Consider the following 20,623-nt stretch of genomic DNA (forward strand, 5'->3'; position numbering starts at 1 on the left):
CAGCAATAGTACACTATAACTCAGACGTATCTCTTATATGTCAGAAGACAACAAATAGCAGCAAGTCAGCAAGGCCCTAGAGATTTGAATTTGAAAACCCCCCAAAAAACAGAGGCTATGCCTACATTAGCCCCTTCTTTTCGAAAGGGGCATGTTAATGGGTGAGTTGGGAAAATGCTAATGAGGCACTGCCATTAATATGCAGAGCCTCATTAGCATAATGGCAGCCATGCACGATCTGAAAGTGCCGCTTTCAAATCACACGTCGCCTGTGTAGACAGGGGCCTCTTGAACAGACCCCCAGACTTTGAAAGCCCCTTCTTCCTCTTTAGTTTTAGTTTCTTATATTACATCATGCAGAAGCTCCACCATCAGACTACCAACATAAACTATACAGGTCACAACCAAACAAGAATATTGTGTGATTTCACTAATCAGCCTTTGCAGCCAGTGACAGGAGGACACAATTCTACACTCATGGAAGTCAAATGTCAAAACTTGCACTAAAAACAACAAGAAGCCCTGTGGCACCTTATAGACGAACAAAGACTTTGGAGAATAGGCTTTCGTAGGCAAAGACCTGCTTTGTCAGATCTTTGTCCACAAAAGCTTATGCTCCAAAATATCTGTTAGTCTATAAGGGGCCACAGGACTTCTTGTTGTTTTTGAAGATACAGACTAACACGGCTATCCCTCTAAAACTTGCGCTGATTTTAATTGAATAAGATTGAGTCCCTCCCCAGTGCTAGGCCTCAGGCCTCAGCAGTGTGGGACATGTTGTATGTTTACCATTTAGAATTAGCACACTGTTTCTTTGGAATGAGATATCCAATACTTAGGGTAAAAAGTGCAAATTATTAATTGAGGTATATGTATTAGTAGTAGTAATTATGATTTGAAATATGACTGGGTTGTTTCTGTTAAAGGTCCTATAATATTTTCACTAGATTTCAAAAATGTATTTGGGAAAACTTTGCTGGAGCTATAATTTCCATTGCTGGACTTCCATTCATTTAAGAGCTCATTCAGTTAGACATTCTGTGCCAGTGTACTTGGGGGGGCTGTAAGATGGGGGAGGAGGAAGTCCAGAGCAGGTGTAACATGTATGGTATAGTCTTCACCTGGTTTGGGAAGGTTAGAATGGATTATGGTTGTTCAAATTATTTTACAAAGTTTTGATTTAGTGCCATTTTCTGCTACACTGTTTGTAAATAATGTTGTCTGGTCTTGTTAGCAGCAGCACCAGCAATTGCTGCAGTCCCCAAGGCAAGATGGGAGGGGGATTCGGCTCTGCACCATGGAAGGGGTGGGCCACGAGTGGAAGGGTCGGGGCCAAGGGCAATCAGTGCCTCCTGGACCATCGCGCTGGCCACCTGCCCCAACTCCCTTACAGCCACCGGCACCCTGAGTGCTTCACAGCGGTCCAGAGCTTTGGTCATCACCACTGTCAAAGAAGTAGGGCCCAAGGCTGGAGCTCCAGCCTACTTTGCGTATGTCTACACTACAGACAGCTTATGCCGAAAATATTATTCCAGAATAAGTTATTATGGAACAACAGGTCCACACTACAGGGAAGTCCTGAAGTAAGCAAAACTTATTCTGAAATAATATTCCACACATAATAGAACCTATTTTGGATTAGTCCCACAGTAGCAGTTGCAACCAGTGTTCTATGTCTGCACAGGGTTGTTATTTCAGAATAAGCTATTTCGGAATAACTTATTTCAAAATATCCCCATTCCCTGGCTGTGTCTACACTAGCACAAATCTTCAAAATGGCCCACGCAAATGGCCATTTTGAAGATTAGTAATGAGGCACTGAAATGCATATTCAGCGCCTCATTAGCATGCCACCGGCCACGGCTCTTCGAAATTGCCGCTTTTCGCTGCTGCGTGGCTCGTCCACACAGGGGTCCTTTTCGAGAGCACCCTGGGAACTTCGAAATCCCCTTATTCCTATCTTCCTATCTAAATCTCATCTGCTGACAGGAATAAGGGGATTTCGAAGTTCCCAGGGTGCTCTCGAAAAGGACCCCCATCTGGACAAGCTGCGTGGCAGCAAAAAGCGGCAATTTCGAAGGCTGTGGCCCACCACATGCTAATGAGGCCCTGAATATGCATTTCAGCACCTCATTAGTAATCTTTGAAATGGCCATTTGCAAGGCCATTTTGAAGATTTGTGCTAGGGTAGACGTAGCCAACGTCTATACAGCCCCTCTTCCGAAATATCTATTTCAAACTAGATGCTATTCCTCGTAGAATGAGGTTTACAGAATTTGAAATAAGCTGTCTGCTATTCTGAAGAATAGCGGTTTTGCTGTGCAGATGCCCGCAAAGTTATTTTGGAATAGCAGCTGTTATTCCTAAATAAGTTTGCTGTGTAGACATACCATCTGAAAGGCTAGACCTGGGGGCAACTGCCCTACCTCCCATTGGTGGGCTTGCTTGTTACCCACTAAGGCTATGGTTACACTACAGAGACCTGTCAACAGAAGTCACTGTTGGAAGAGATTTCCCAACAAAACTTCTGTCGACAGAGTGTGGCCACACACAAAAATGAATTGGAAGAGCACTCCACTCTGTCGACAGACCAGCCAGACTGCCCAGCTGCTTTTGCGATGAAGCAGGCACCCGGAAGCACAGCAGACAGGGCTGCCCATTGACCTTGATGCCCTGTCTTTCAAGACAAGGCCCCCAGGACATCCATAGTTATTTTGTCAACAGAATCTGTCAACAACAGCATTCTGTCTCACAGCTCAGAGGCAGAACTCTGCCAGCGGAAGTGCTGTTTTGTCAACAAACTGTCAACAAACAAAACACATTGTATGTGGTCAAAACAAAAAAGCAGTCATTGTATGTGAATGTTCCACACCAATTTTGTCAACAAAACCAGGGTTTTGTCAGCAAAACTTCCTAGTGTAACTGTAGCCTAAGGGTATTATTTTTAACGCACAGGGTGTGTCTACACTAGCCGGCTACTTCGAAGTAGTTGGCACAACGTTGAAATAGCACACGTCACGTCTACACGCACCGTGTGCTATTTCGATATCGAAATCGATGTTAGGCGGCAAGATGTCAAAATCGCTAATCCTATCCGAAGACGTTCAATATCGAAGTAGGGCGTGTGTAGACGATCTGCGTTCCGCTACATCGAAATAGCGGGGTCCTCCATCGTGGCCATCAGCTGAGGTGTTGAGAGATGCTCTGTCCAGCGCTCTATGGTCACTGTGTGCAGCAGCCCTTAGCCCAGGGCTTCTGGCTACTGCTGCTGCAGCTGGGGGTCCATGCTGCGTGCATGGGGTCTGCAACTGGTTGTCAGCGCTGTGGATCTGGTGCTGTGCAGGCCGAGTGTGTCTGGGAGGGGCCCTTTAAGGGAGCAGCTTAGGGCTTTGCTGGCCTCTTATTTCAATGGGGAGTGCTTGCGTGTGTGGACGCTCCCCATTTCCTTCCAGGGCGGCTCCTTTCGAATTCCCCTGTGGCTATTTCTACATTGAACGTCGAGGGCACCAGCCCTGGAGCATGTGCAGACAATATGCATCGAAGTAGCCTATTTCGATGTCCTTATGTCGAAATAAGCTACTTCGATGTAGTGTGCTAGTGTAGACATAGCCACAATTACAAATACAAACCACTGTAAAGGACAGCAGGGAAGGCAATGGTGAGAGTGAAAGGGAAAATACATTTTCAGGCTAAGAAGTTATTTCATTGTCAGGCAAAGGGGGTGCATACCCCAGCTTTATACCCATGCATAAATTGTTGCTTGCGTTTCTCATTTCCAACCTTGACTACTGGACACTCTATGGCATGGGTGTCCAACCTTTTGGCTTGCCTGGGCCGCACTGACTGAAGAGGAATTGTCTTGGGCTGCATATAAAATACATAATATAGTTAATGTATATAAATCACATAATAATGTTAAAAGTTTACGATCTTGTGGGGCCGCATTACTAGCTGTCCAGGGCTGCATGCGGCCCGCGGGTTGGACACGCCTGCTGTACGGTATGCATGAGACTACGTGATCATCTTACACTGTTATCACTAAGAGCTCAATTTTTGCCCTCCGCACACAGGGACTAAAAAGCCAGAGCTCCACTTTGCACAGCTGTCTGCAATAAAATAGGGTTATTTTCCTTTCCACCGAGGTTTTCCGAAGGCAAAGCTCAGCCTGCTCCACCCAGCGCTACCTTCAGCGGAGGATGGATCTCCTCCTCCCCAGCATCCTTCGTGTTAAAGAAGCCAACTACCTTCCCCTTGTGCAAAGCACTGATGTGGCTCCTGAAGCCTTCTACTCCCAGCATACAATGCTCCCACAGCCCGGCGAATGCTGCATGCTGGTATTTGTAGTCCCCAAGCGGAACTTTGGCCACTTCGAACACGGCTTCCTTCGCCGCCATACTTGGCGCATGCGTCCTGCTTTTCTTCCCCCTCGAGCCGCTGGCCGTCTGATTCTTCCAGATCACGCGCCCCCTGCTGGTGGCCCGCGAGGCCAAGTCTAGCGAGCTGTCAACGGACGGTGGCGGGAGCGAGGAGGAGGAAGCGTGCATGCGTCACGTGGGTTCTGCCACTGCCGCCGCCCTCGTGGGAGGTCGGCGTTTGATCGCAGTGCGCGCGGCCGCTGCGGGGGTTGAGTCAGTTCGTACGGGAAAAGGGGGAAACAGAGTACGCGCGCGCGCGCGCGCTCTCCCGCGGAGGGGGAACGAGGCGGCGACCGCTCCGTTCGGACCCAGCCGAGTCCTGCTCCCCCCCCCCACCCTCAGCGTGAGCGAGCGGCGCCTCTGCCCGGCTCCTCCTCCCCTCCCCCCGCGGCAGCCAGCGAGCGAGCGAGATGGCGGCCGCTGGGACTCTGGCTAAGCACGAGCAGATCCTGGTACTCGATCCGCCCACCGACCTCAAATTCAAAGGTACGGGGGGGGGGGCGAGCCGGACCGGGGAGGGGCAGCCGGGCCCGGCCCGGCCGCTTTTGCGTGGCCAACGGCTTCCTCTGCGTGGCCATCGGCTTCCGCGGGGTCGCGGCGGCAGGGCCCGTCCCGGTCTCCCTGCGGAGGGGGGAACCAGAGCCGGTGACCGGGACGCGGCTCCGCCGCCATCTTGAGCTCCCGCTGGGAATCGTGTGCCTCGGGCTCGGCAGCGGCCCCGGGGAGAAGCGGCAGGTGCTGCAGCACCCGTTAGCGCTGCCTCGCGCCGCGTGTCTCACCGGGAGTGGGGCCCGTCCGCCTGGCCTCCTCCCGGCAGCGTCTGCGCCGCAGCCCCGCACGGCCCTTCCACCGGCCCAGCTCGGGACACACCCGGCCTGCGGGGAGCGGGCGTGGTTGGGGGTCGTGATGGCACAGCTGCTTTCGGGGCGGGTTCCGGGGAGAGGCGGCGGCGCGGGCTCGCGCTCTGCCTTCCCCTGCGGCCTGTCGGAGAGGCCCGGGGGCGGTGCCTGTGTAGGAGAGATGCTCCCCTTTTGCTGGGGGCCCCTCCAGTCTAGTTACTCAGTCTTGCTCCGCTTGCGGCTGGGCCGAGTCCAGCTGCTGGCATTGATCTGTAGCGGGGAGGGAGTGGTGTTGTTTTGCACCAGTCTCCGCCGCTCTTCCTAGAGGATCTGCAACAGCCCGCTCCGTTGCCAGGTGGAGTTTGACCCCCTTGGCTGGGCCGATGACACGGTGCTGGCGTATTGCAGAGTAGTTGTAGGTTAATCCTTCGGAGCGCCTCCGCAGGCAGCTCATTAACTTTTGGTAATGAATAAAAAGAACGGGAGAATTGCAGAAGCCTTTGTGTGTTCAATGTTTATTTGTGTGACGCTGACTATATATAGTCTTCCTAAGAGTGGCTTAAAACCCTTCCCTTAAAATAGCTTCTGGTTAACGACACTGTTCCCTGATGAACCCTTGCTTGGATAGGGAGGTGGATCCTGAGCAGATAGACACACGTTCAGTTGCTGTTCTGGTATGACTATGGTCTGAAGAAGTGGGTCTGTCCCACGAAAGCTCATCACCTAATAAATTTTGTTAGTCTTCAAAGTACTACTGGACTGTTTTTTTGTTTTGATAGTACATAGACTAGCAGGGCTTTCTCTCTGTTACTATTCAGTTGCTAGGAAGACAGATTCCTTGGAAGGTGAGGACCAAAATAAAGTGGAGCTTTTGTGGTCATAGTTGTGTTAATTTTCAGTATCCACAGGTTGCTAATGGGCATTAAGTGAGCAGTTTATTACTTAACACTTTTCCTGGGAAACAAAACTGTTACTGCAACGAAGAGTCCGGTGGCACCTTATAGACAGGACCCTTCGTTGCTGTTACAGATCCAGACTAACATGGCTACCCCTCCAAAACTGTTACTGTTAGTTTCGAGCAAATACAAATAGACCTATGTGCATAAATCTAAATTCCTTAAGTTTTCAAATAGTATCAGCAGTTCTTTTACTTCTTAGATAATTCTTTAATCTTTAATTCTTTGTATTTAACTTTTTTATTTTTAACAGTGTTAGGTCTTCAAACTCATTTTTCTTTTTTTTATTTTGCAGAACAGGGCAGTCTTTTCTGGTGTTTCTGGGGAAATTTTATAATTTTGGTGGTTTAATTGTAGAATTCTTTAATGGGCAAGTAGCATAAGCTGATATGATACTGTGTTTTGTAGAAGGCAATAGTATTTGCGGAAAAATAACTTTTAGATAGCTCATGTATTCTCAACAAGTCTTAAAGCTTTCTTATTTGTGAAGACAGATTTATAGTAAGCTGTAATTTTCATGTCAGATTGGAATTATTCTGTATCCATTTAGTCAATTAAAAATAACCCCCCAGGAATGCACTGGCTTTAGTTTTTTGTTAGTACTTTTTAAATTGCATATGCTCTGCTATACCCACAATTGTAGATATTTTTCTGTTATACTGTGTTAAAACACAACCAGGTTTTTTAAAGCTTCTCTCAAAAATTGTACCTGTACTTTGGAGAATGGCTGCACTGTATTGTATTTTCATGTCTCACAGGAAGAGTAGAATGAGGATAGATGCATGCTAAATCAAAGCTGGTATTTGCAATTCCGAGTATGTTGACCTAGAATGTTTCTCTTAGGCTGTGTCTACACGTGCTCCTCCCTTAGGAAATGGGCATGTTAATGAGGTGCTGACATGAATAAGCAGCAACTCTTCAGCATCATGGCCACGCACAGTTGAAAGGTGCTGCTTTTGGAATGCACGCCAGCCTTGTAAAAGAGGCCTTTCAGAAGGACTCCCCTGATTTTGAAAGCCTTTTCTTCCTAAAACCAAATATAAAGAAAGGGCTTTCGAAATCATGGGTCCTTTCAGAAGGCCTCCCTCTAAAAGGGCGGGGTGTGTTGCAAAAGTGGCACTTTCAAATTGTGTGTGGCCACTATTATGCTAATGATGCACTGCATATTCATGTCAGCGCCTCATTAGCATCTTCCCAACTGCCTCATTAACATGCCCCTTCCGAAAGGGAGGGGCATGTGTAGACATGGCCTTAGTCAAAAATACTTAAGATTTACAGAGTATAAACAGAACTGTTGAGGTTTAAGAGATGATGTCCTTGAATCATTATTCCTTTGCAAAGTCCATAGGACATTGCCAGTACAACAGTACTGTATCTTCAGATCTGAAGAAGTGGGTTTGCCCCCCGAAAGCTCATCACCTAGTAAATTATTTTGTTGGCCTTTAAAGTGCTACATGACTGCTTTTTTGTTTTGTTAGGCTACAAATTAACACAGCTACCTCTCTTTCTATAGGAAGGATAGGAGTAAGTAAATAAGTAGTCTCAGTATGCACCTTTAGAATGGGAGAGGTATGAATTGTTTTAAGTGTAAACTTCATTTAGACAAGTACAGATGCTGGGAAGTAGAGTTGGGCCTTTCTATGTCTGTACAGAAGGACCAAATCTATTGCATTCCAGGTACATCATGTCTGTTCATTTTCTGTACATGACATCCCACTGTGTGTGTATGTGCGTATATATATAAATACACACCCTTTTATATTAGTTGCATATTGTTCTGACCACCAACAAAAAACTGTTTGTCCAGTGAAAAAGCTTAGAAGTTGGGTAAGAGAGACCAAATTGTATGATGTTATATGTCAGTGATACCACAGCTGATAATGTACATTCAAAGAGGTTCTGTTTCAAATCCAATATGGCAATATTATATTGTTAAAAAGAACCCTGTTTTACTGTGATTGCCATGGATTTTCTGAAATTCTTTTGATGGGTCAAAAAGGAAAGTGGTTGACACACACAGGCAGTGTCTAGGCTCTTCCTCAACTTCGAAGGGGGCCTGGTAATGAGGGTGTTGGGAGATTACTAATGAAGTGCTGCAGTGTATATGCAGCACTTCATTAGGCTAAATTTCCCCTGCGGCAACTTTGAAGTGTGAAACTTCTAAGTGCTAGCTTGCGTGTAGCCGCAGGTCAGCTGCGGGTACTTGGAAGTGCCTGCACTACTTCGAAGTCCTTTTACTGCTCAAGCAGGCACTTTGAAGTTTCACGCTTCAAATTTGCTGCGAGGGAGATTTAGTCTAATGAAGTGCTGCATACGCACCGCAGCACTTCATTAGTAATCTCCCACCAACCTAATTATCATGCCCCTTTCGAAGTTGGGGGCTAGTCTAGGCATTGCCATAGCATTCCTGAAGTCAAACACTTGTGCACACTAGGGCTGTTTCTACACATGCCACTTTCATGCCCGAACTATGCTATTGTGGCGCGTATGTAAATTCATGACACCTCATTACCATAAGGTCATGTGATTTGGAGTCCGGAAGACTGAGCAGCATCCAGTGAAATTTTCCTGGTGGTGTTAGCTTTCTGTACAGCCGAGAAAGTATTTTTGCAAACTGATGTAAATACTTAGATCGATAATCAACATTTGCTGAATAATGCCTGAACAATATGTTGCCATTTGGGGTTGATAAAGATTTAAGACAGTATCAAATGATGGCTGATGTATTATGGAAGACTAGAATCCAGTATTTCTAGCCCCTAGATATTTCAGTCTTAGTAGGCTCTCGCTGCTGATGGAAAAACTAGTTTTCTGATTCACAGAATCATAGGGCTGGAAGGGACTCAGGAGGTCATCTAGTCCAGCCCCCTGCTTCAAGCAGGATCAACCACCACTAAGTCATCACAGCAGTAGCTGATCCTATGGGATTCATTAGATTTGCGCATTACATGGTTGTTCTTATAAGTGGATCATAAAACTTGATGAAAGTAAGTATGATTATAACCTTTTTTTAAGAAATGGAGAACACTTAGGCACAGAGTTGAAGTGATTTCCTGAATGGGCCACTGACAGTGCTGAGAATACAACCCTGGTCTCTTGACTCAGTAGTCAGATGTCTTATCCACTGAACCATCCTTCCTTTGTAAGCAGAGTGTTCTTCCACATTACAGCCATAAAATATGCTTATAACTTCAGATCTGAGAAGGTATAGCTATAGTAGCTTGGTATTTGAAAGATTTGAAAATATTTATTTAAAATCCATTAGTTTGCAAAGTGGAGCAATTTTACTGTCTGTGGCTTTCACATCAACTGTGCAGACACTGATACTGTGGTGATTGCTTGGTGTTTGTTTTGAATCTGCAGTTTCAAACTGTCACAAATCTCTTGACTGTAAACACATTTATGTACCATTTAAAAAAAAAAGTAAGTTACTGACGCTTGAAGCTTTCAGTTGAGGCTTCAATATGTCTTGGATTTTAGAACTGTCTTCGTTAAATCAATAAATACACTAACATTAAAATATATTTATGATTGTGAGAAATTAATTGGGGTTATTTTGGGTGTCAGTCCTTTTTTCCTTAACTCAGAGCTGCTCCACCCTTTAAAATATAATTCAGTCGGTAATAAACCAAGTATGTGCTTTTCACACACTACTGAAATTTCTTCAGAATGTCGTGCCCAGAAGTTCATTGGTAACAAGGATATTTCCCAGACCTGAAGGAAGAGCTCAGTATAGGCTTGCGAGCTTATCTGTCTCGCTATAGAAATTATTCCAATAAAAGATACTATATCACATGCCTTGTCTCTCAAATATCAAGGAACAACATGGATAAGTACATCACTGCCTTTAAAAAGTCACTCATTTTGCCATCATGGTAAAATGTTGCTTTTTTTGTTCTGTCTTTCTAGTGACCCATGGAATATTAGACACATTTAATTTTGAGCACTTTGTAAGTATTCACATCACCAAGTATTTTCTCCCTTTAAAGTTTTAAAAATCCTTATTTGTTGTACAGCTTTAACATCAATCTAGACAGTAAAAACAGTAGTCACCTTCATTTTCTGGCTCTTACACTATTACTTCACTAATGTATTAGTTGCAAACATTGCAGAGGAGTGTTTAAGTACAGTATCTTCCTTGGAACTTTGAAAGAAAAATTCTTTTGACTAAGCCTGAATTTTTTGGAATAATTGACTGGATAATGGCCCTTTAAAGGATTATCAACCAGTGTCTTACGGTGGGTGTATAGTTCAAGTAACGTATTGGCATCCACATAGGAGTATTTTCAACTGTTTAAAAATTACTTTGTTTTGATTAGGTATTATTCTTGGCTGATGTTCTTCATTGAGGGTCTTTTTATAAGAATGTGAAATCCAGTTGGGTAGCTGTTGGAAAGCTCACTTATTTGAAAGTGTAAAAAAATACCATTACAAATGCAAGAAAGAGAGTAGTGGTGTAGTTTTTCCATTTTGTTCCTGATTTTTGTCGTGTTTCAGTCTAAAATGAAAGCCAGTTATGGATAGTGATGAGCATAGCGGGTCATGTGTCGCTTATTACCAATCTGGTTTGTAATCTAAACTCATTAGCAGAGTGTAAAATTGCCTCCTGTTATAATCATCATTCATGCAGATTAACATGTTCAGGTTATGTATACTAGAAAATGTTTCCCTACAATATTTTGTCTAAAGTATAGATGTCTGTCTGGGGTTTCTGTGATTATTAGAATCAGACCAAATAAGAAGTGAAGTTCAGTAGTATGCTTGTAATCACTGTCTTGCTATGGGTAAGGCTGAAAGCTATGGGATATGCATTACTGCAAATCGAGAAGGTTGAATTTGAGTAAAAATAGCTCACTGTTAAATCCGTGCCCCTGCCTTCAAGATCTGTTGCCAAAATTGGCCCAGGCTATGTTTTTTTTTTGTGTAGGCAGGATTTGAACTCCTTAAATGCAATCCGACTGCTTTATCAGAGTGTGCCTAGATTGGGTCATCTTTTGACTATGACCAAAATGCCACCAGGATTGTGGCAGATTAGTTTTGAATTGTGCTGTCTCAAGTCTTCATTGTGAGGTAAATGTTCTTGAACAAAAATCACAGAAAATAGTTATATTTATAAATCCAAAATAGATTGTCCAGTGAACATTTGATGAAAATGGTTATGGACTCAATTGTGATGTTACTATTTATAAAATGATTTTTTGTATACTTAACATATCTGTGTGCAAAGTGTTAGTATTGAGAATGATATAAGGGGTGTTGAATAGTCATTGATTTTTAAGGCCAAAAACATGTGACCTTGTGCAAAACACAGGGTGGGGAATTTTACCAAGTGGTTATTGGCTCAGAATAACCTTCTGAATTTTTTTCAGTAGCTAGTGAATGAAACAAAATGTAAGAAAGTAACCATGATTAAATGCTATTAGAAAAATCAGAATCACTTACATTCTGATTTGTCAACCCGGATTACTATTTTTGGTTCTCTGTGCCTTAAATATTGAGTCTGTTCTGGTGTGGCGATGGTCTGAAGAAGCGGGTCTGTCCCACAAAAGCTCATCACCTAATGAATTAGTTTCTTAGTCTTTAAACTGCTATTGGACCACCCTTAAGAGGAACGTGGTCTACATGTGCTGACCTCAGCTCCAGCACAATCTTCGCAGCTCCCATTGGTCAGGAGCTGGTTAGTGGCAGCTGCCTGGGCCGTGCTTGTGGGCCCAAGCAGCTCACGAAATTCACCTCCCTGCATGCTACACAGTGATACATGCTGGCTTCAGCAGCTGGCCACTTCAAGCACTGGGCATGGAGAGCGTGGCCGACAGGGAGCTTGCCTGTAGGCCCTGCTGGGCTGCTGCTGGAGAGCCGCCTACAGTAAGCACCTCTCTTCCAGAGCCTGCACCTGGCACCCTAGGTCACAACTCAAACCCTCTGTGTGCCTTCCTTTACCTCCTCTCAAGGTGACAACTCAAACCCCTGTCTACCTGTTTCATGTCACTACCCAAACCCCTGCACCCACTTCCCGCACCCTGGTCACAACTCCCGACACTGCATCTCCCCACTCCTCTCCAGGTCAGAATCTACTCCTGAACCCCATCCCCTGCTCCAAGCTCCTTTCTGCACCCAACCTCTGTTTCAGAGGCCACACGCTCCCCATTAATATAATAGAAAAGTGTGGTCCTTGACCACTTACCTATCAAAAATTATTTCCTACCACTGATCTCTGTTTAATCTCAGATCTCTCTCAAGTTCTGCTAATCATAGTTTGAGAATGACAGACAGACCGTTTTAATGGCCACTATGAAAAAGAGAACCTTAACACATAATTCAAAGTACTGTGGTGTGGGAATCCTGGCACCTTGGCCAAGGGGTGGTATGTAGCAGTGGTACTCAATCTTTCTTTGTTACTGTGCCACTTTCAGGAGACTTTGTCTTGTGTACCCAAAAGTTTCACCCCACTTAGAAGTACTTGCTTTTTATTTATGTATTTTTTTTTAAAAATGTGTAAGTGTCATAGTACACTGCAGTAGGCCCTTGATTTACGTGAGTGTTGTGTTCCCACACCCCTTGCGTAACCAGAATTTTGTGTAAGTCGGGGTGGCTTTTTTTCCCTGGTGGAACACATGTTCTGCAGCTAGGGAGTAGCAGGAGCACCTTATCAAAGGTAAGTCCTGGGGTTGGTGGGGGGCAGTTGGGGAGGATTAAGCCTGGCAGTGGGCTGGGGCTGTGGGAGGGGGACAGGGGGGTTAAGCTTGGGGTGGCTTAGGGCTGCAGGGGTGGTGAACTGGAGCTGTGCTTGGTTGGTGAGCCAGGCCACAGGAAGTTGAATCAGGGCTGTGCTGGGGTGAGGGGGAGGGTTGAATCGGGGTGGGAGGATGGAACTGGAGCCATGTTCGGAGGGGTTGAACTGTAGCTGCATGCAGGGGGTTTGAACTGGGGTGGGGGTTGAACCAGGTTCACATGCGGGTGGTGGAACCAGTGGGAGATTGAACGGGGGGGGGGAAGGGGGCGTTGAGCTGGAGCTGCTTATGAGAGGTGGTGAGCTGGAGCCAGAGCCAGGGGTAAGGGGTGAGCTAGAGTCATGTGCAGGTGGTGAGCAGGGCTGGGGGAGCAGGATTATCAGTTGCGCTTAACTTGCAATAATGTGGGTTAAACACAACTCGAACTTGTGTATTTTGAGGGTTTAGTGTATTATTAAATAATTTTGTCCTCTTCACTTTAATGAAATAATAATAAAAGAAATTGTAACCCTTGGTCAAGGAGCACTGATGTAGTCTATGAGCAGTATAAGCAAGTGATAATATAAATTGAAGTTTCATAGTGCTTGTCTGTACTTACCAGAAGATCGAAGTGGCGGCGGTTGATCTTGCAGAGTTTAATTTTGTGCATCTGGAGAAGACACCGCAAAATCAACCTGTTTCGGCTCGGCCACGCTATCTTGTGGAGTAAGGGGTGTTGATGCGAGACTACAGAGGCTTGGTCTTAACTAGGAAAGTAAGTCAATTCTGATACGTCTGTTCTAGCTACGCAGATGCCGTCGCTAGAATTGTGTATCTGAAATCGACTTATTTCCCTAGTGTACACTTACCCATACAGACTTTGCTAGGACTTTCCATGTAGTCTGTTGTGAAACCAAGCAAAAGAGGAGTTGACATGCTCTGGAAGAACCTCTGTGCACCCCACGGGATACTTGTATCCCTGGTTGAGAAGGTTTCAATGCTGCCCTGTCCTTTAATCGTTGATACAGTGTGAGGTAGTTTATATACTCATAAACTTTTGGCCAGTTTTGTCATTTGGTAGCTGTCTTCTAAACTTTTCAAGCAATAGCCATTTACAGATTACAATATTTTCATCTTGGCAGTTGCAAAATCAAGTTAGAAGAAAAACTCCTAGGAAAGCTTAGCTTGTATTAAAATAGTAAGGAAAATTATGAAATATATGAGTCATTCATGGACTTAAGACAGATTGGAATTAATTTTCTTCACCCATAATGAAAGTTCTCAAATGGGACAGTTGGTATTTTAAAGTAAACCAGATACATACTGGTTTCATAGACAAAATGAACAGAAAGCTTGCTCAGTAATACGGCTTGTAACATTCTGCACAATTTTTACTGAAAATAGGAAGCTAGAAACACTAGTTCAGTATATTGTAGTTAAAGGAAAACAAAAAAGTAGAATTTAAGTCATAAAACTTAATATCTGGCATAATAAAAACCCCTTTTGTTCTGTGGGGGAAGTATTTATATTATAACATAAATTTCTGTGCTTGGTCACAGGGCAGAGAAGACCTTTCAGTGAAGCGTTCTTGTTCTTTTCAGCACAAAAGTGAATGTTTTGATAAGACTTTGTTTTGTGAAATTTTTTTGGTTATGTTTAGATGTTATAAATGACAGGATCGAGGTTTGGGAGGCAGGACATCTTTCATTCCTGATTTTATTATGCTTTATATTGTTTAATTTAGAAATGAAATTATGAAATTAAACTTGAATGAAATTGGCAGTGAGGTTTGATGAAAGTCTTCCCTATATGCAGGTGCAGAGGCTGAAAAGCAACAACATCATCTCCATGTTAGATACTGGAGTGAATTTAAAAAAAAAAAAAAAAAAAAAAGGTAGCGTATACGTTGGCATAAAGAACCAAAAAAGGTCTGAAGAAGATGGCATGAAGTGTTGGGATGCTTAAATATGCCTAGAGATGTTTTAGCCTTGAAAGAAGTTAGAAAAGGTTGTCTGCAATATCTAAAATTCTAGTTTTTATTTGTAAGTTTTCTTGTATTGTGGGTGGGGGCTCTCGGTGAAATCAGTCATGCACACTTAGAACAGATCAGAAATACCATCCCATATGTATAGCCCATGGAGTTGAATTCATTGCTACAAGATGTTACAATCAAATACTGGAGCTGAATTTAGAAAAAGGGCTAGAAAATTATCCATGGTGTCTGTTTTTCATATTAAAATAGAGGTGATAATTCTGATAGAAAATGCTGGTTCTATCTGTCTCTGATTTTTTTTTTTTTTTTTTTTTTTTTTTATCTAGCAAACATATTTCACTTTCTTGTCACAACTTGGGTACAGGGCTTTTGGGTCTGGGGATGTTTAATATATAAAATTGTTAGCCAATTTTGAAATGAACTGTGGTACTATTGTGCAGCATATTCTTAATTTTTCCAAAATCCTGTTGTCTGAACATCTGCATTATTTAAAGCTCTTCCTAGTCCCTTAGGCTGGGAAGGAATTTGCATAATAAGGCAGAGATCCCTACTGCCATGGAGCCTATCCTACCGTGAGTGGTTCCTGTAGCTGTGCAGGTAGCTTTCTACAGTTCTGTGCAGGTGTAAGATGCAGGGAAGGCTGTGGTCTTGGTGGCACGACTCTGTGTCTGGGCTGAGGGACTGCAGCCTCCCTTCTGCAGCTTACGCCTGCAATAAGAGAGGCAGGAGTTACAGCACAACCTTCTGCAGCCTCACCCTCATAGGAATGAGCAAGTAGAGCTGTGACAGTGGAACTGTAGAGAGCTTTGTGTGCTGCTGCTACGTTATTGATTGTCCAAACGTCTGATTACCTGAATAAAATCCAGAGTCGCTCTTGCTGTTTGAGAGTATGCTGTTAGGTTTACTTGGTGGACTGTGATTTGAGATTACTAAGGTAATTGTTTCATCGTTCTATATCAGATGGAGAAGATTAGCAGCAAAAATATTATTTTTTTCAAAGTAGATGGTCTCGCATTTTCCTGAGTAACTTCAGTAAGTCCCATCAATGCTCTTAAAACTAACTGTTGACATGAATATCTCTTTTTCTACACATCTGATGAATTTTTGCATTTCAAGGTGAAAACTCACAGTGTACTTGATTTTCAGCCATGTATCTGCAATGAGATGCTTGTACATTCAGGGAGTTTATGCTTAAACAGCCTGTGGAATAGAGAACTTAACCTGGGAGTCAGGAGACCAACTTTGCCCCTCTACTGCTTGGTGACCATGGGTCACTTCATTTCTCTTTTTCCCCAGCTGTAAAAGGAGGATAATTATACTGACATCCTTTGGTATCTACTGATTCAAAATACTTTGTGGAAACTAGGTATTATCTAGAGCTGCATGTAGAATATTTAAAAGATAACACTGAAGGCCATTGAGGTTGGAATTCATACCTTGTCTGGTAGAGGAGGTTGGAGAGCAGCAACAAAAATGAAACTAACCTGATTTTTTTTTTTTTTTTTTTTAAAAAAGCAAACTTTCATGCGCAGCTTGCTGTTACTGTATGAGAAGAGTCCCTAATAACATAAATTTCCCTAATAACATAAATGCATACATGTGTTTCTGTTCACAGAAGGAGTAGAATTATAAAACTTGCCAAAAGTTGCTTTCACTGTTAGTACTTTACATACAAAGGAAGTAGTGGTGACCCGGAGAATGCTTTTGAGTTCTTGCATTAGGTTTAATATTTTGAATGCTTGTTATTTTGAGTTTGGCCTTTTTGATAGCAGATTTATGTAGCACACTGGTCCCTGGAATAAATGTCTTGAGGTAGTTGATTTTTATTAGCCTTTTTGTTGAGAGACTGACTAGTTTGGCATAAGAGCTGATTAAAAATATTTTTTCTGACTCCTTATCTATAATGTTAAGAATATCTTTCCTGTTTTAGCAGAGGCCACACAGATGTAGGTGAACTAGCTTGGAAGTTCCATTTTTGAGAGGAAGGCATCCATGTCCCGTAGTGTTGCTTACTGAACATATTGAATAAATTTGAAACCTTTGGTTTGCTTTGCTTCAGCTCCACCAACTCTGTGTACTGAAAACCTTTGGGGTACTGCCTTTCATCCTCAGTGGTTTATCCAGTTTTCCTGTACCAGTTTGGAATTCTATGTGCAGTTTCTAGAAGAAGTGTTCCTGTGAGTGTCTCTCCATAATTCATCAGTTATTTGATTTACTTGGATTAGGCATCATGTTGCTATTTATCCAGTAAAGGATCCTGCTGTAGCCAGTAAACTGTTAAAATAAAATGGTTGTTCATTCATTCTTAACAGTAGCTGACACATCACCTTGTACATCACCTGTTTTATTCTGAATTAATATTCAGCAGTTCTAAAATTTCTTGCCCACTCCTCTGTTGTCACAGCAACAAGAAAGCTCTTGGAAATGGAGAATATTTTATCAGTATAAAAATTTGAAAGGCTATTTCTCTCTCTCTCTCTCGAATAAGAATTGTTCAAAATTGTAGATGTTTCCAATTGATAAGTCATATACTATTCAATAAGAATAAGAATGCCATTAAGTGAAAGTAGGAGGCACGTTTGGAATTAACAAAAAGAGATGTGGTCCTTTTAAAGTGAATAACTGAAAATGAGTCTAAAAGAATACTTATCATTCTTCTACAATGGGAGGAATGCCTTCATTAAGGCTACGTCTACACTAGCCCCAAACTTCGAAATGGCCACTTGGAAGTTTACTAATGAAGCGCTGAAATGCATATTCAGCGCTTCATTAGCATGCGGGCGTCTGTGGCACTTCAAAATTGACGTGCCTCGCTGCCGCGTGGCTCGTTCCGACGGGGCTCCTTTTCAAAAGGACCCCGCCTACTTCGAAGTCCCCTTAGTCCCATCAGCTCATGGGAATAAGGGGACTTTGAAGTAGGCGGAGTCCTTTCGAAAAGGAGCCCTGTCTGGATGAGCCACGAGGCGCGTCAATTTCGAAGTGCTGCGGCCGCCCGCATGCTAATGAAGTGCTGAATATGCATTTCAGCGCTTCATTAGTAAACTTCGAAACGGCCATTTGCATGGCCATTTTGAAGTTTGGGGCTAGTGTAGACACGGCCAAAGAGAGACAAAGAGGTGCAGCAGTTGAACATAAATTAGGCTTATTGTGTGGTGCTTTTAAATTCTAAAAGCTGTCTTAAGTAGTTTTGACACACAAGTTACATATTTTCTTTCCAGTATGTGTATTGGTCTGCTTATCTTATATAATTGCCTTCCCAAATTACAAAATTTACACAATAAAGTGTAACTGTTGGTTTTTGACTACAAAGCTCTTCTTTAAAGTTCTGTAGATAAATAAGCATGTATTGTTACTGTAAGATAAATATTTGATATCGGCTTGACATAAGACCATAATGTCTTTATGGTTCAAAATACCAGAATCTCTACAGTGGTGTTTGAGTATGTATGATCGTTGGTGTATTAAGTTGTTAATATAATATGCATTACGCCACTGACACAACCAAGTGAATGGCAGGTTTTGAACGGGTGTGAGAATATAAACAAGGATTCTTTGGGAACGCATTGCTCTTTCTGAATTGAAACTGCTAGGCTTTTTCCTAAGTGAGAGGTTGACAAATGTTTTTTTTTTTTTAATGGTTCTTCCTTAATCTGTTGAAATCTAATCTATTTAACACCTTTGGATTTACCCAAATCTGCAGTCTGTGACATTTGCCTGAATCACCATGCCTTGTAGAGTAGACTTTGTACTGTCAAGTTGTTTGATTTCCTTGTTAGAGCCAGAAACTTTTCTACCATTTTGGTCATCCAGTCTTTCAGGAGGAAGAAAATCACTGGTGATCATCCATGAAGGATTTTTGGACATTGGGCGGACTTGATAACAGCTTTGAACTTACTGAAGGGAGGTTGTAAAGAGGCTGGAGAGAGGCTGTTCACAGTGGTCACAGATGGCAGAACATGGAACAATGGTCTCAAATTGTGGTTGGGAAGGTCCAGGTTGAACATTAAGAAAAACTTTTTCACTAGGAGGGTGGTGAAGCATTGGAATGGTCTACCCAGGGAAGTAGTGGAGCCTCCATCCCTGGAGGTGTTTAAGTCTCGCCTCGACAAAGCCCTGGCTGGGCTGATCTTATGGGTTTGGTCCTGCTTAGAGCAGGGGGTTGGACTCAATGGCTTTTTTAGGTCTCTTCCAGCTCTATTGTTCTATGATTCTATGACATCTCTTAACTTAAATTGGTTGAAGAAGGATCTGAGCCCCAGTCAGAGCCATCCTTACCCATCCTTACACAGCTGTGTAAGGCACACGTAGATTTGAGGCAGTGTTGGGTCCTAATGTCCACTCAGCTGGCTCTTTCTATCCCTGTTCAGTGGCAGTGCTTCCTCCAGAGAGGATCTAGTGAAATTGTGGAAAAACCTTGCCAGAGCTATTAGTAGAACCTATGAAAAAGCCATTAGAGTGATGATGAAGCCATTTAGCAGGCATGTTACCTCCCTCTGTCAGTTTTGGAATTTACTGCTTTAGTTCTCGGGACTTTACTTCAAAACAGGTGTGACCCTTTTGAAGGTTGGGGAGGCTATAGATCCACAGGAATATCAGTTGGGTGGGGGAGTGGGGGTCATCCTCTCACACAAGTGAGAAGCCAATAAATAAATAAAACCCAAACACCTCACCAATCTGACTACCCTGGGTGGGGTGGGGTGGGGGACTCACAGATATGTGTCCCAACTGAGGAGGAGGAGGAGGAGGAGGAGGAGGAGGAGACAGTCATCTCTCTGTACTCAAGCTCAATCCCAGAGCCTAGGGAGACTAGGGCTAGTAAATTTTGTGGGGGCCCCCTGGGCTCTTTGGAACAGCCAAACATGAGAGGTTCAGGCATCAGAGGGGTAGCCGAGTTAATCAGTATCTTCAAAAACAACAAGAGGTTTTGTGGCATCTTATAGACTGATGAAGCAGATCTTTGCCCACAAAAGCTCATGCTTCAAAATACCTGTTAGTCTAGAAGGTGTGTGGAAGCCATCTTATATAGAAGCCATTTCACATTTCTTTCTTCTGCACATACCCAAGAGTCTGAACTTTTCCTGACCTATTTGGGAATGGCAGGGAGGATGAGCTCAATGGAATGCTGCATTAATGAACTGTTTGGATTTGGGGCTCCTACTCCGTGATAATGATACCTGTTCCTCCTTGCTGATAAGTTTTCTCTTTGAAAGTGATTTATGTTTCTCTAACTAATTGCTTCTGACGCTGGACTTGTTTGTGTAAGGGTATAAAATAGTAGCGTTAGCTGCATCTAGCAGCCTTGCCTGAACCTGGTTTTACTGGTGTCCAGTTTGGCTCATCTGTTGCCTTACTGAATTCAATAAAGCTGAATGTTAGCCGCCTAAACACAGAGAAGTCTTTTGCTTCAACAGGTGCCACAGGACTTCTTGTTGTTTATGGGGGGTGGGGTTCAGTGCATGGGAAGGGGTTGGGATAAGGACCGGGAATGGGGCTGGGAATGGGATGCCTGGGCAGGACGTAGGGTGCAGGAATGTGCTGGGGAGGGGACCTTGTAGGAGTAGGGTGCAGGAGCAGGCAGTGGGTGGGGATGCAGGATCTGGTTGGGAAGGGGGCAGGGGATTGGGGCACTTACCTAGTGCAGCTCCGGGGGGCAATAGGGTCCATGTGGCCAAGAAGCGCTCTTTGCCAGCACCACCCATCCCATCGTTCT

At 43.6% G+C, this 20,623-nt stretch overlaps 1 protein-coding gene across 1 annotated transcript in view; it reads left to right on the forward strand.

The window, feature by feature from the left end:
* The first annotated feature begins 4,568 nt into the window (after nt 1-4,568).
* Nucleotides 4,569-20,623, forward strand: part of VAPA (VAMP associated protein A) — a 58,257-nt gene continuing 42,202 nt past the window's right edge. The window contains exon 1 of the mRNA XM_074987453.1: nt 4,569-4,901. Coding sequence (XP_074843554.1) covers nt 4,826-4,901 — 76 coding nt within the window. The 5' untranslated portion in view covers nt 4,569-4,825. The remainder of the gene's footprint in view (nt 4,902-20,623) is intronic.

The sequence above is a fragment of the Carettochelys insculpta genome, chromosome 2 (assembly GCF_033958435.1).
Source record: "Carettochelys insculpta isolate YL-2023 chromosome 2, ASM3395843v1, whole genome shotgun sequence".
In the NCBI taxonomy this organism is placed as follows: domain Eukaryota; kingdom Metazoa; phylum Chordata; order Testudines; family Carettochelyidae; genus Carettochelys; species Carettochelys insculpta.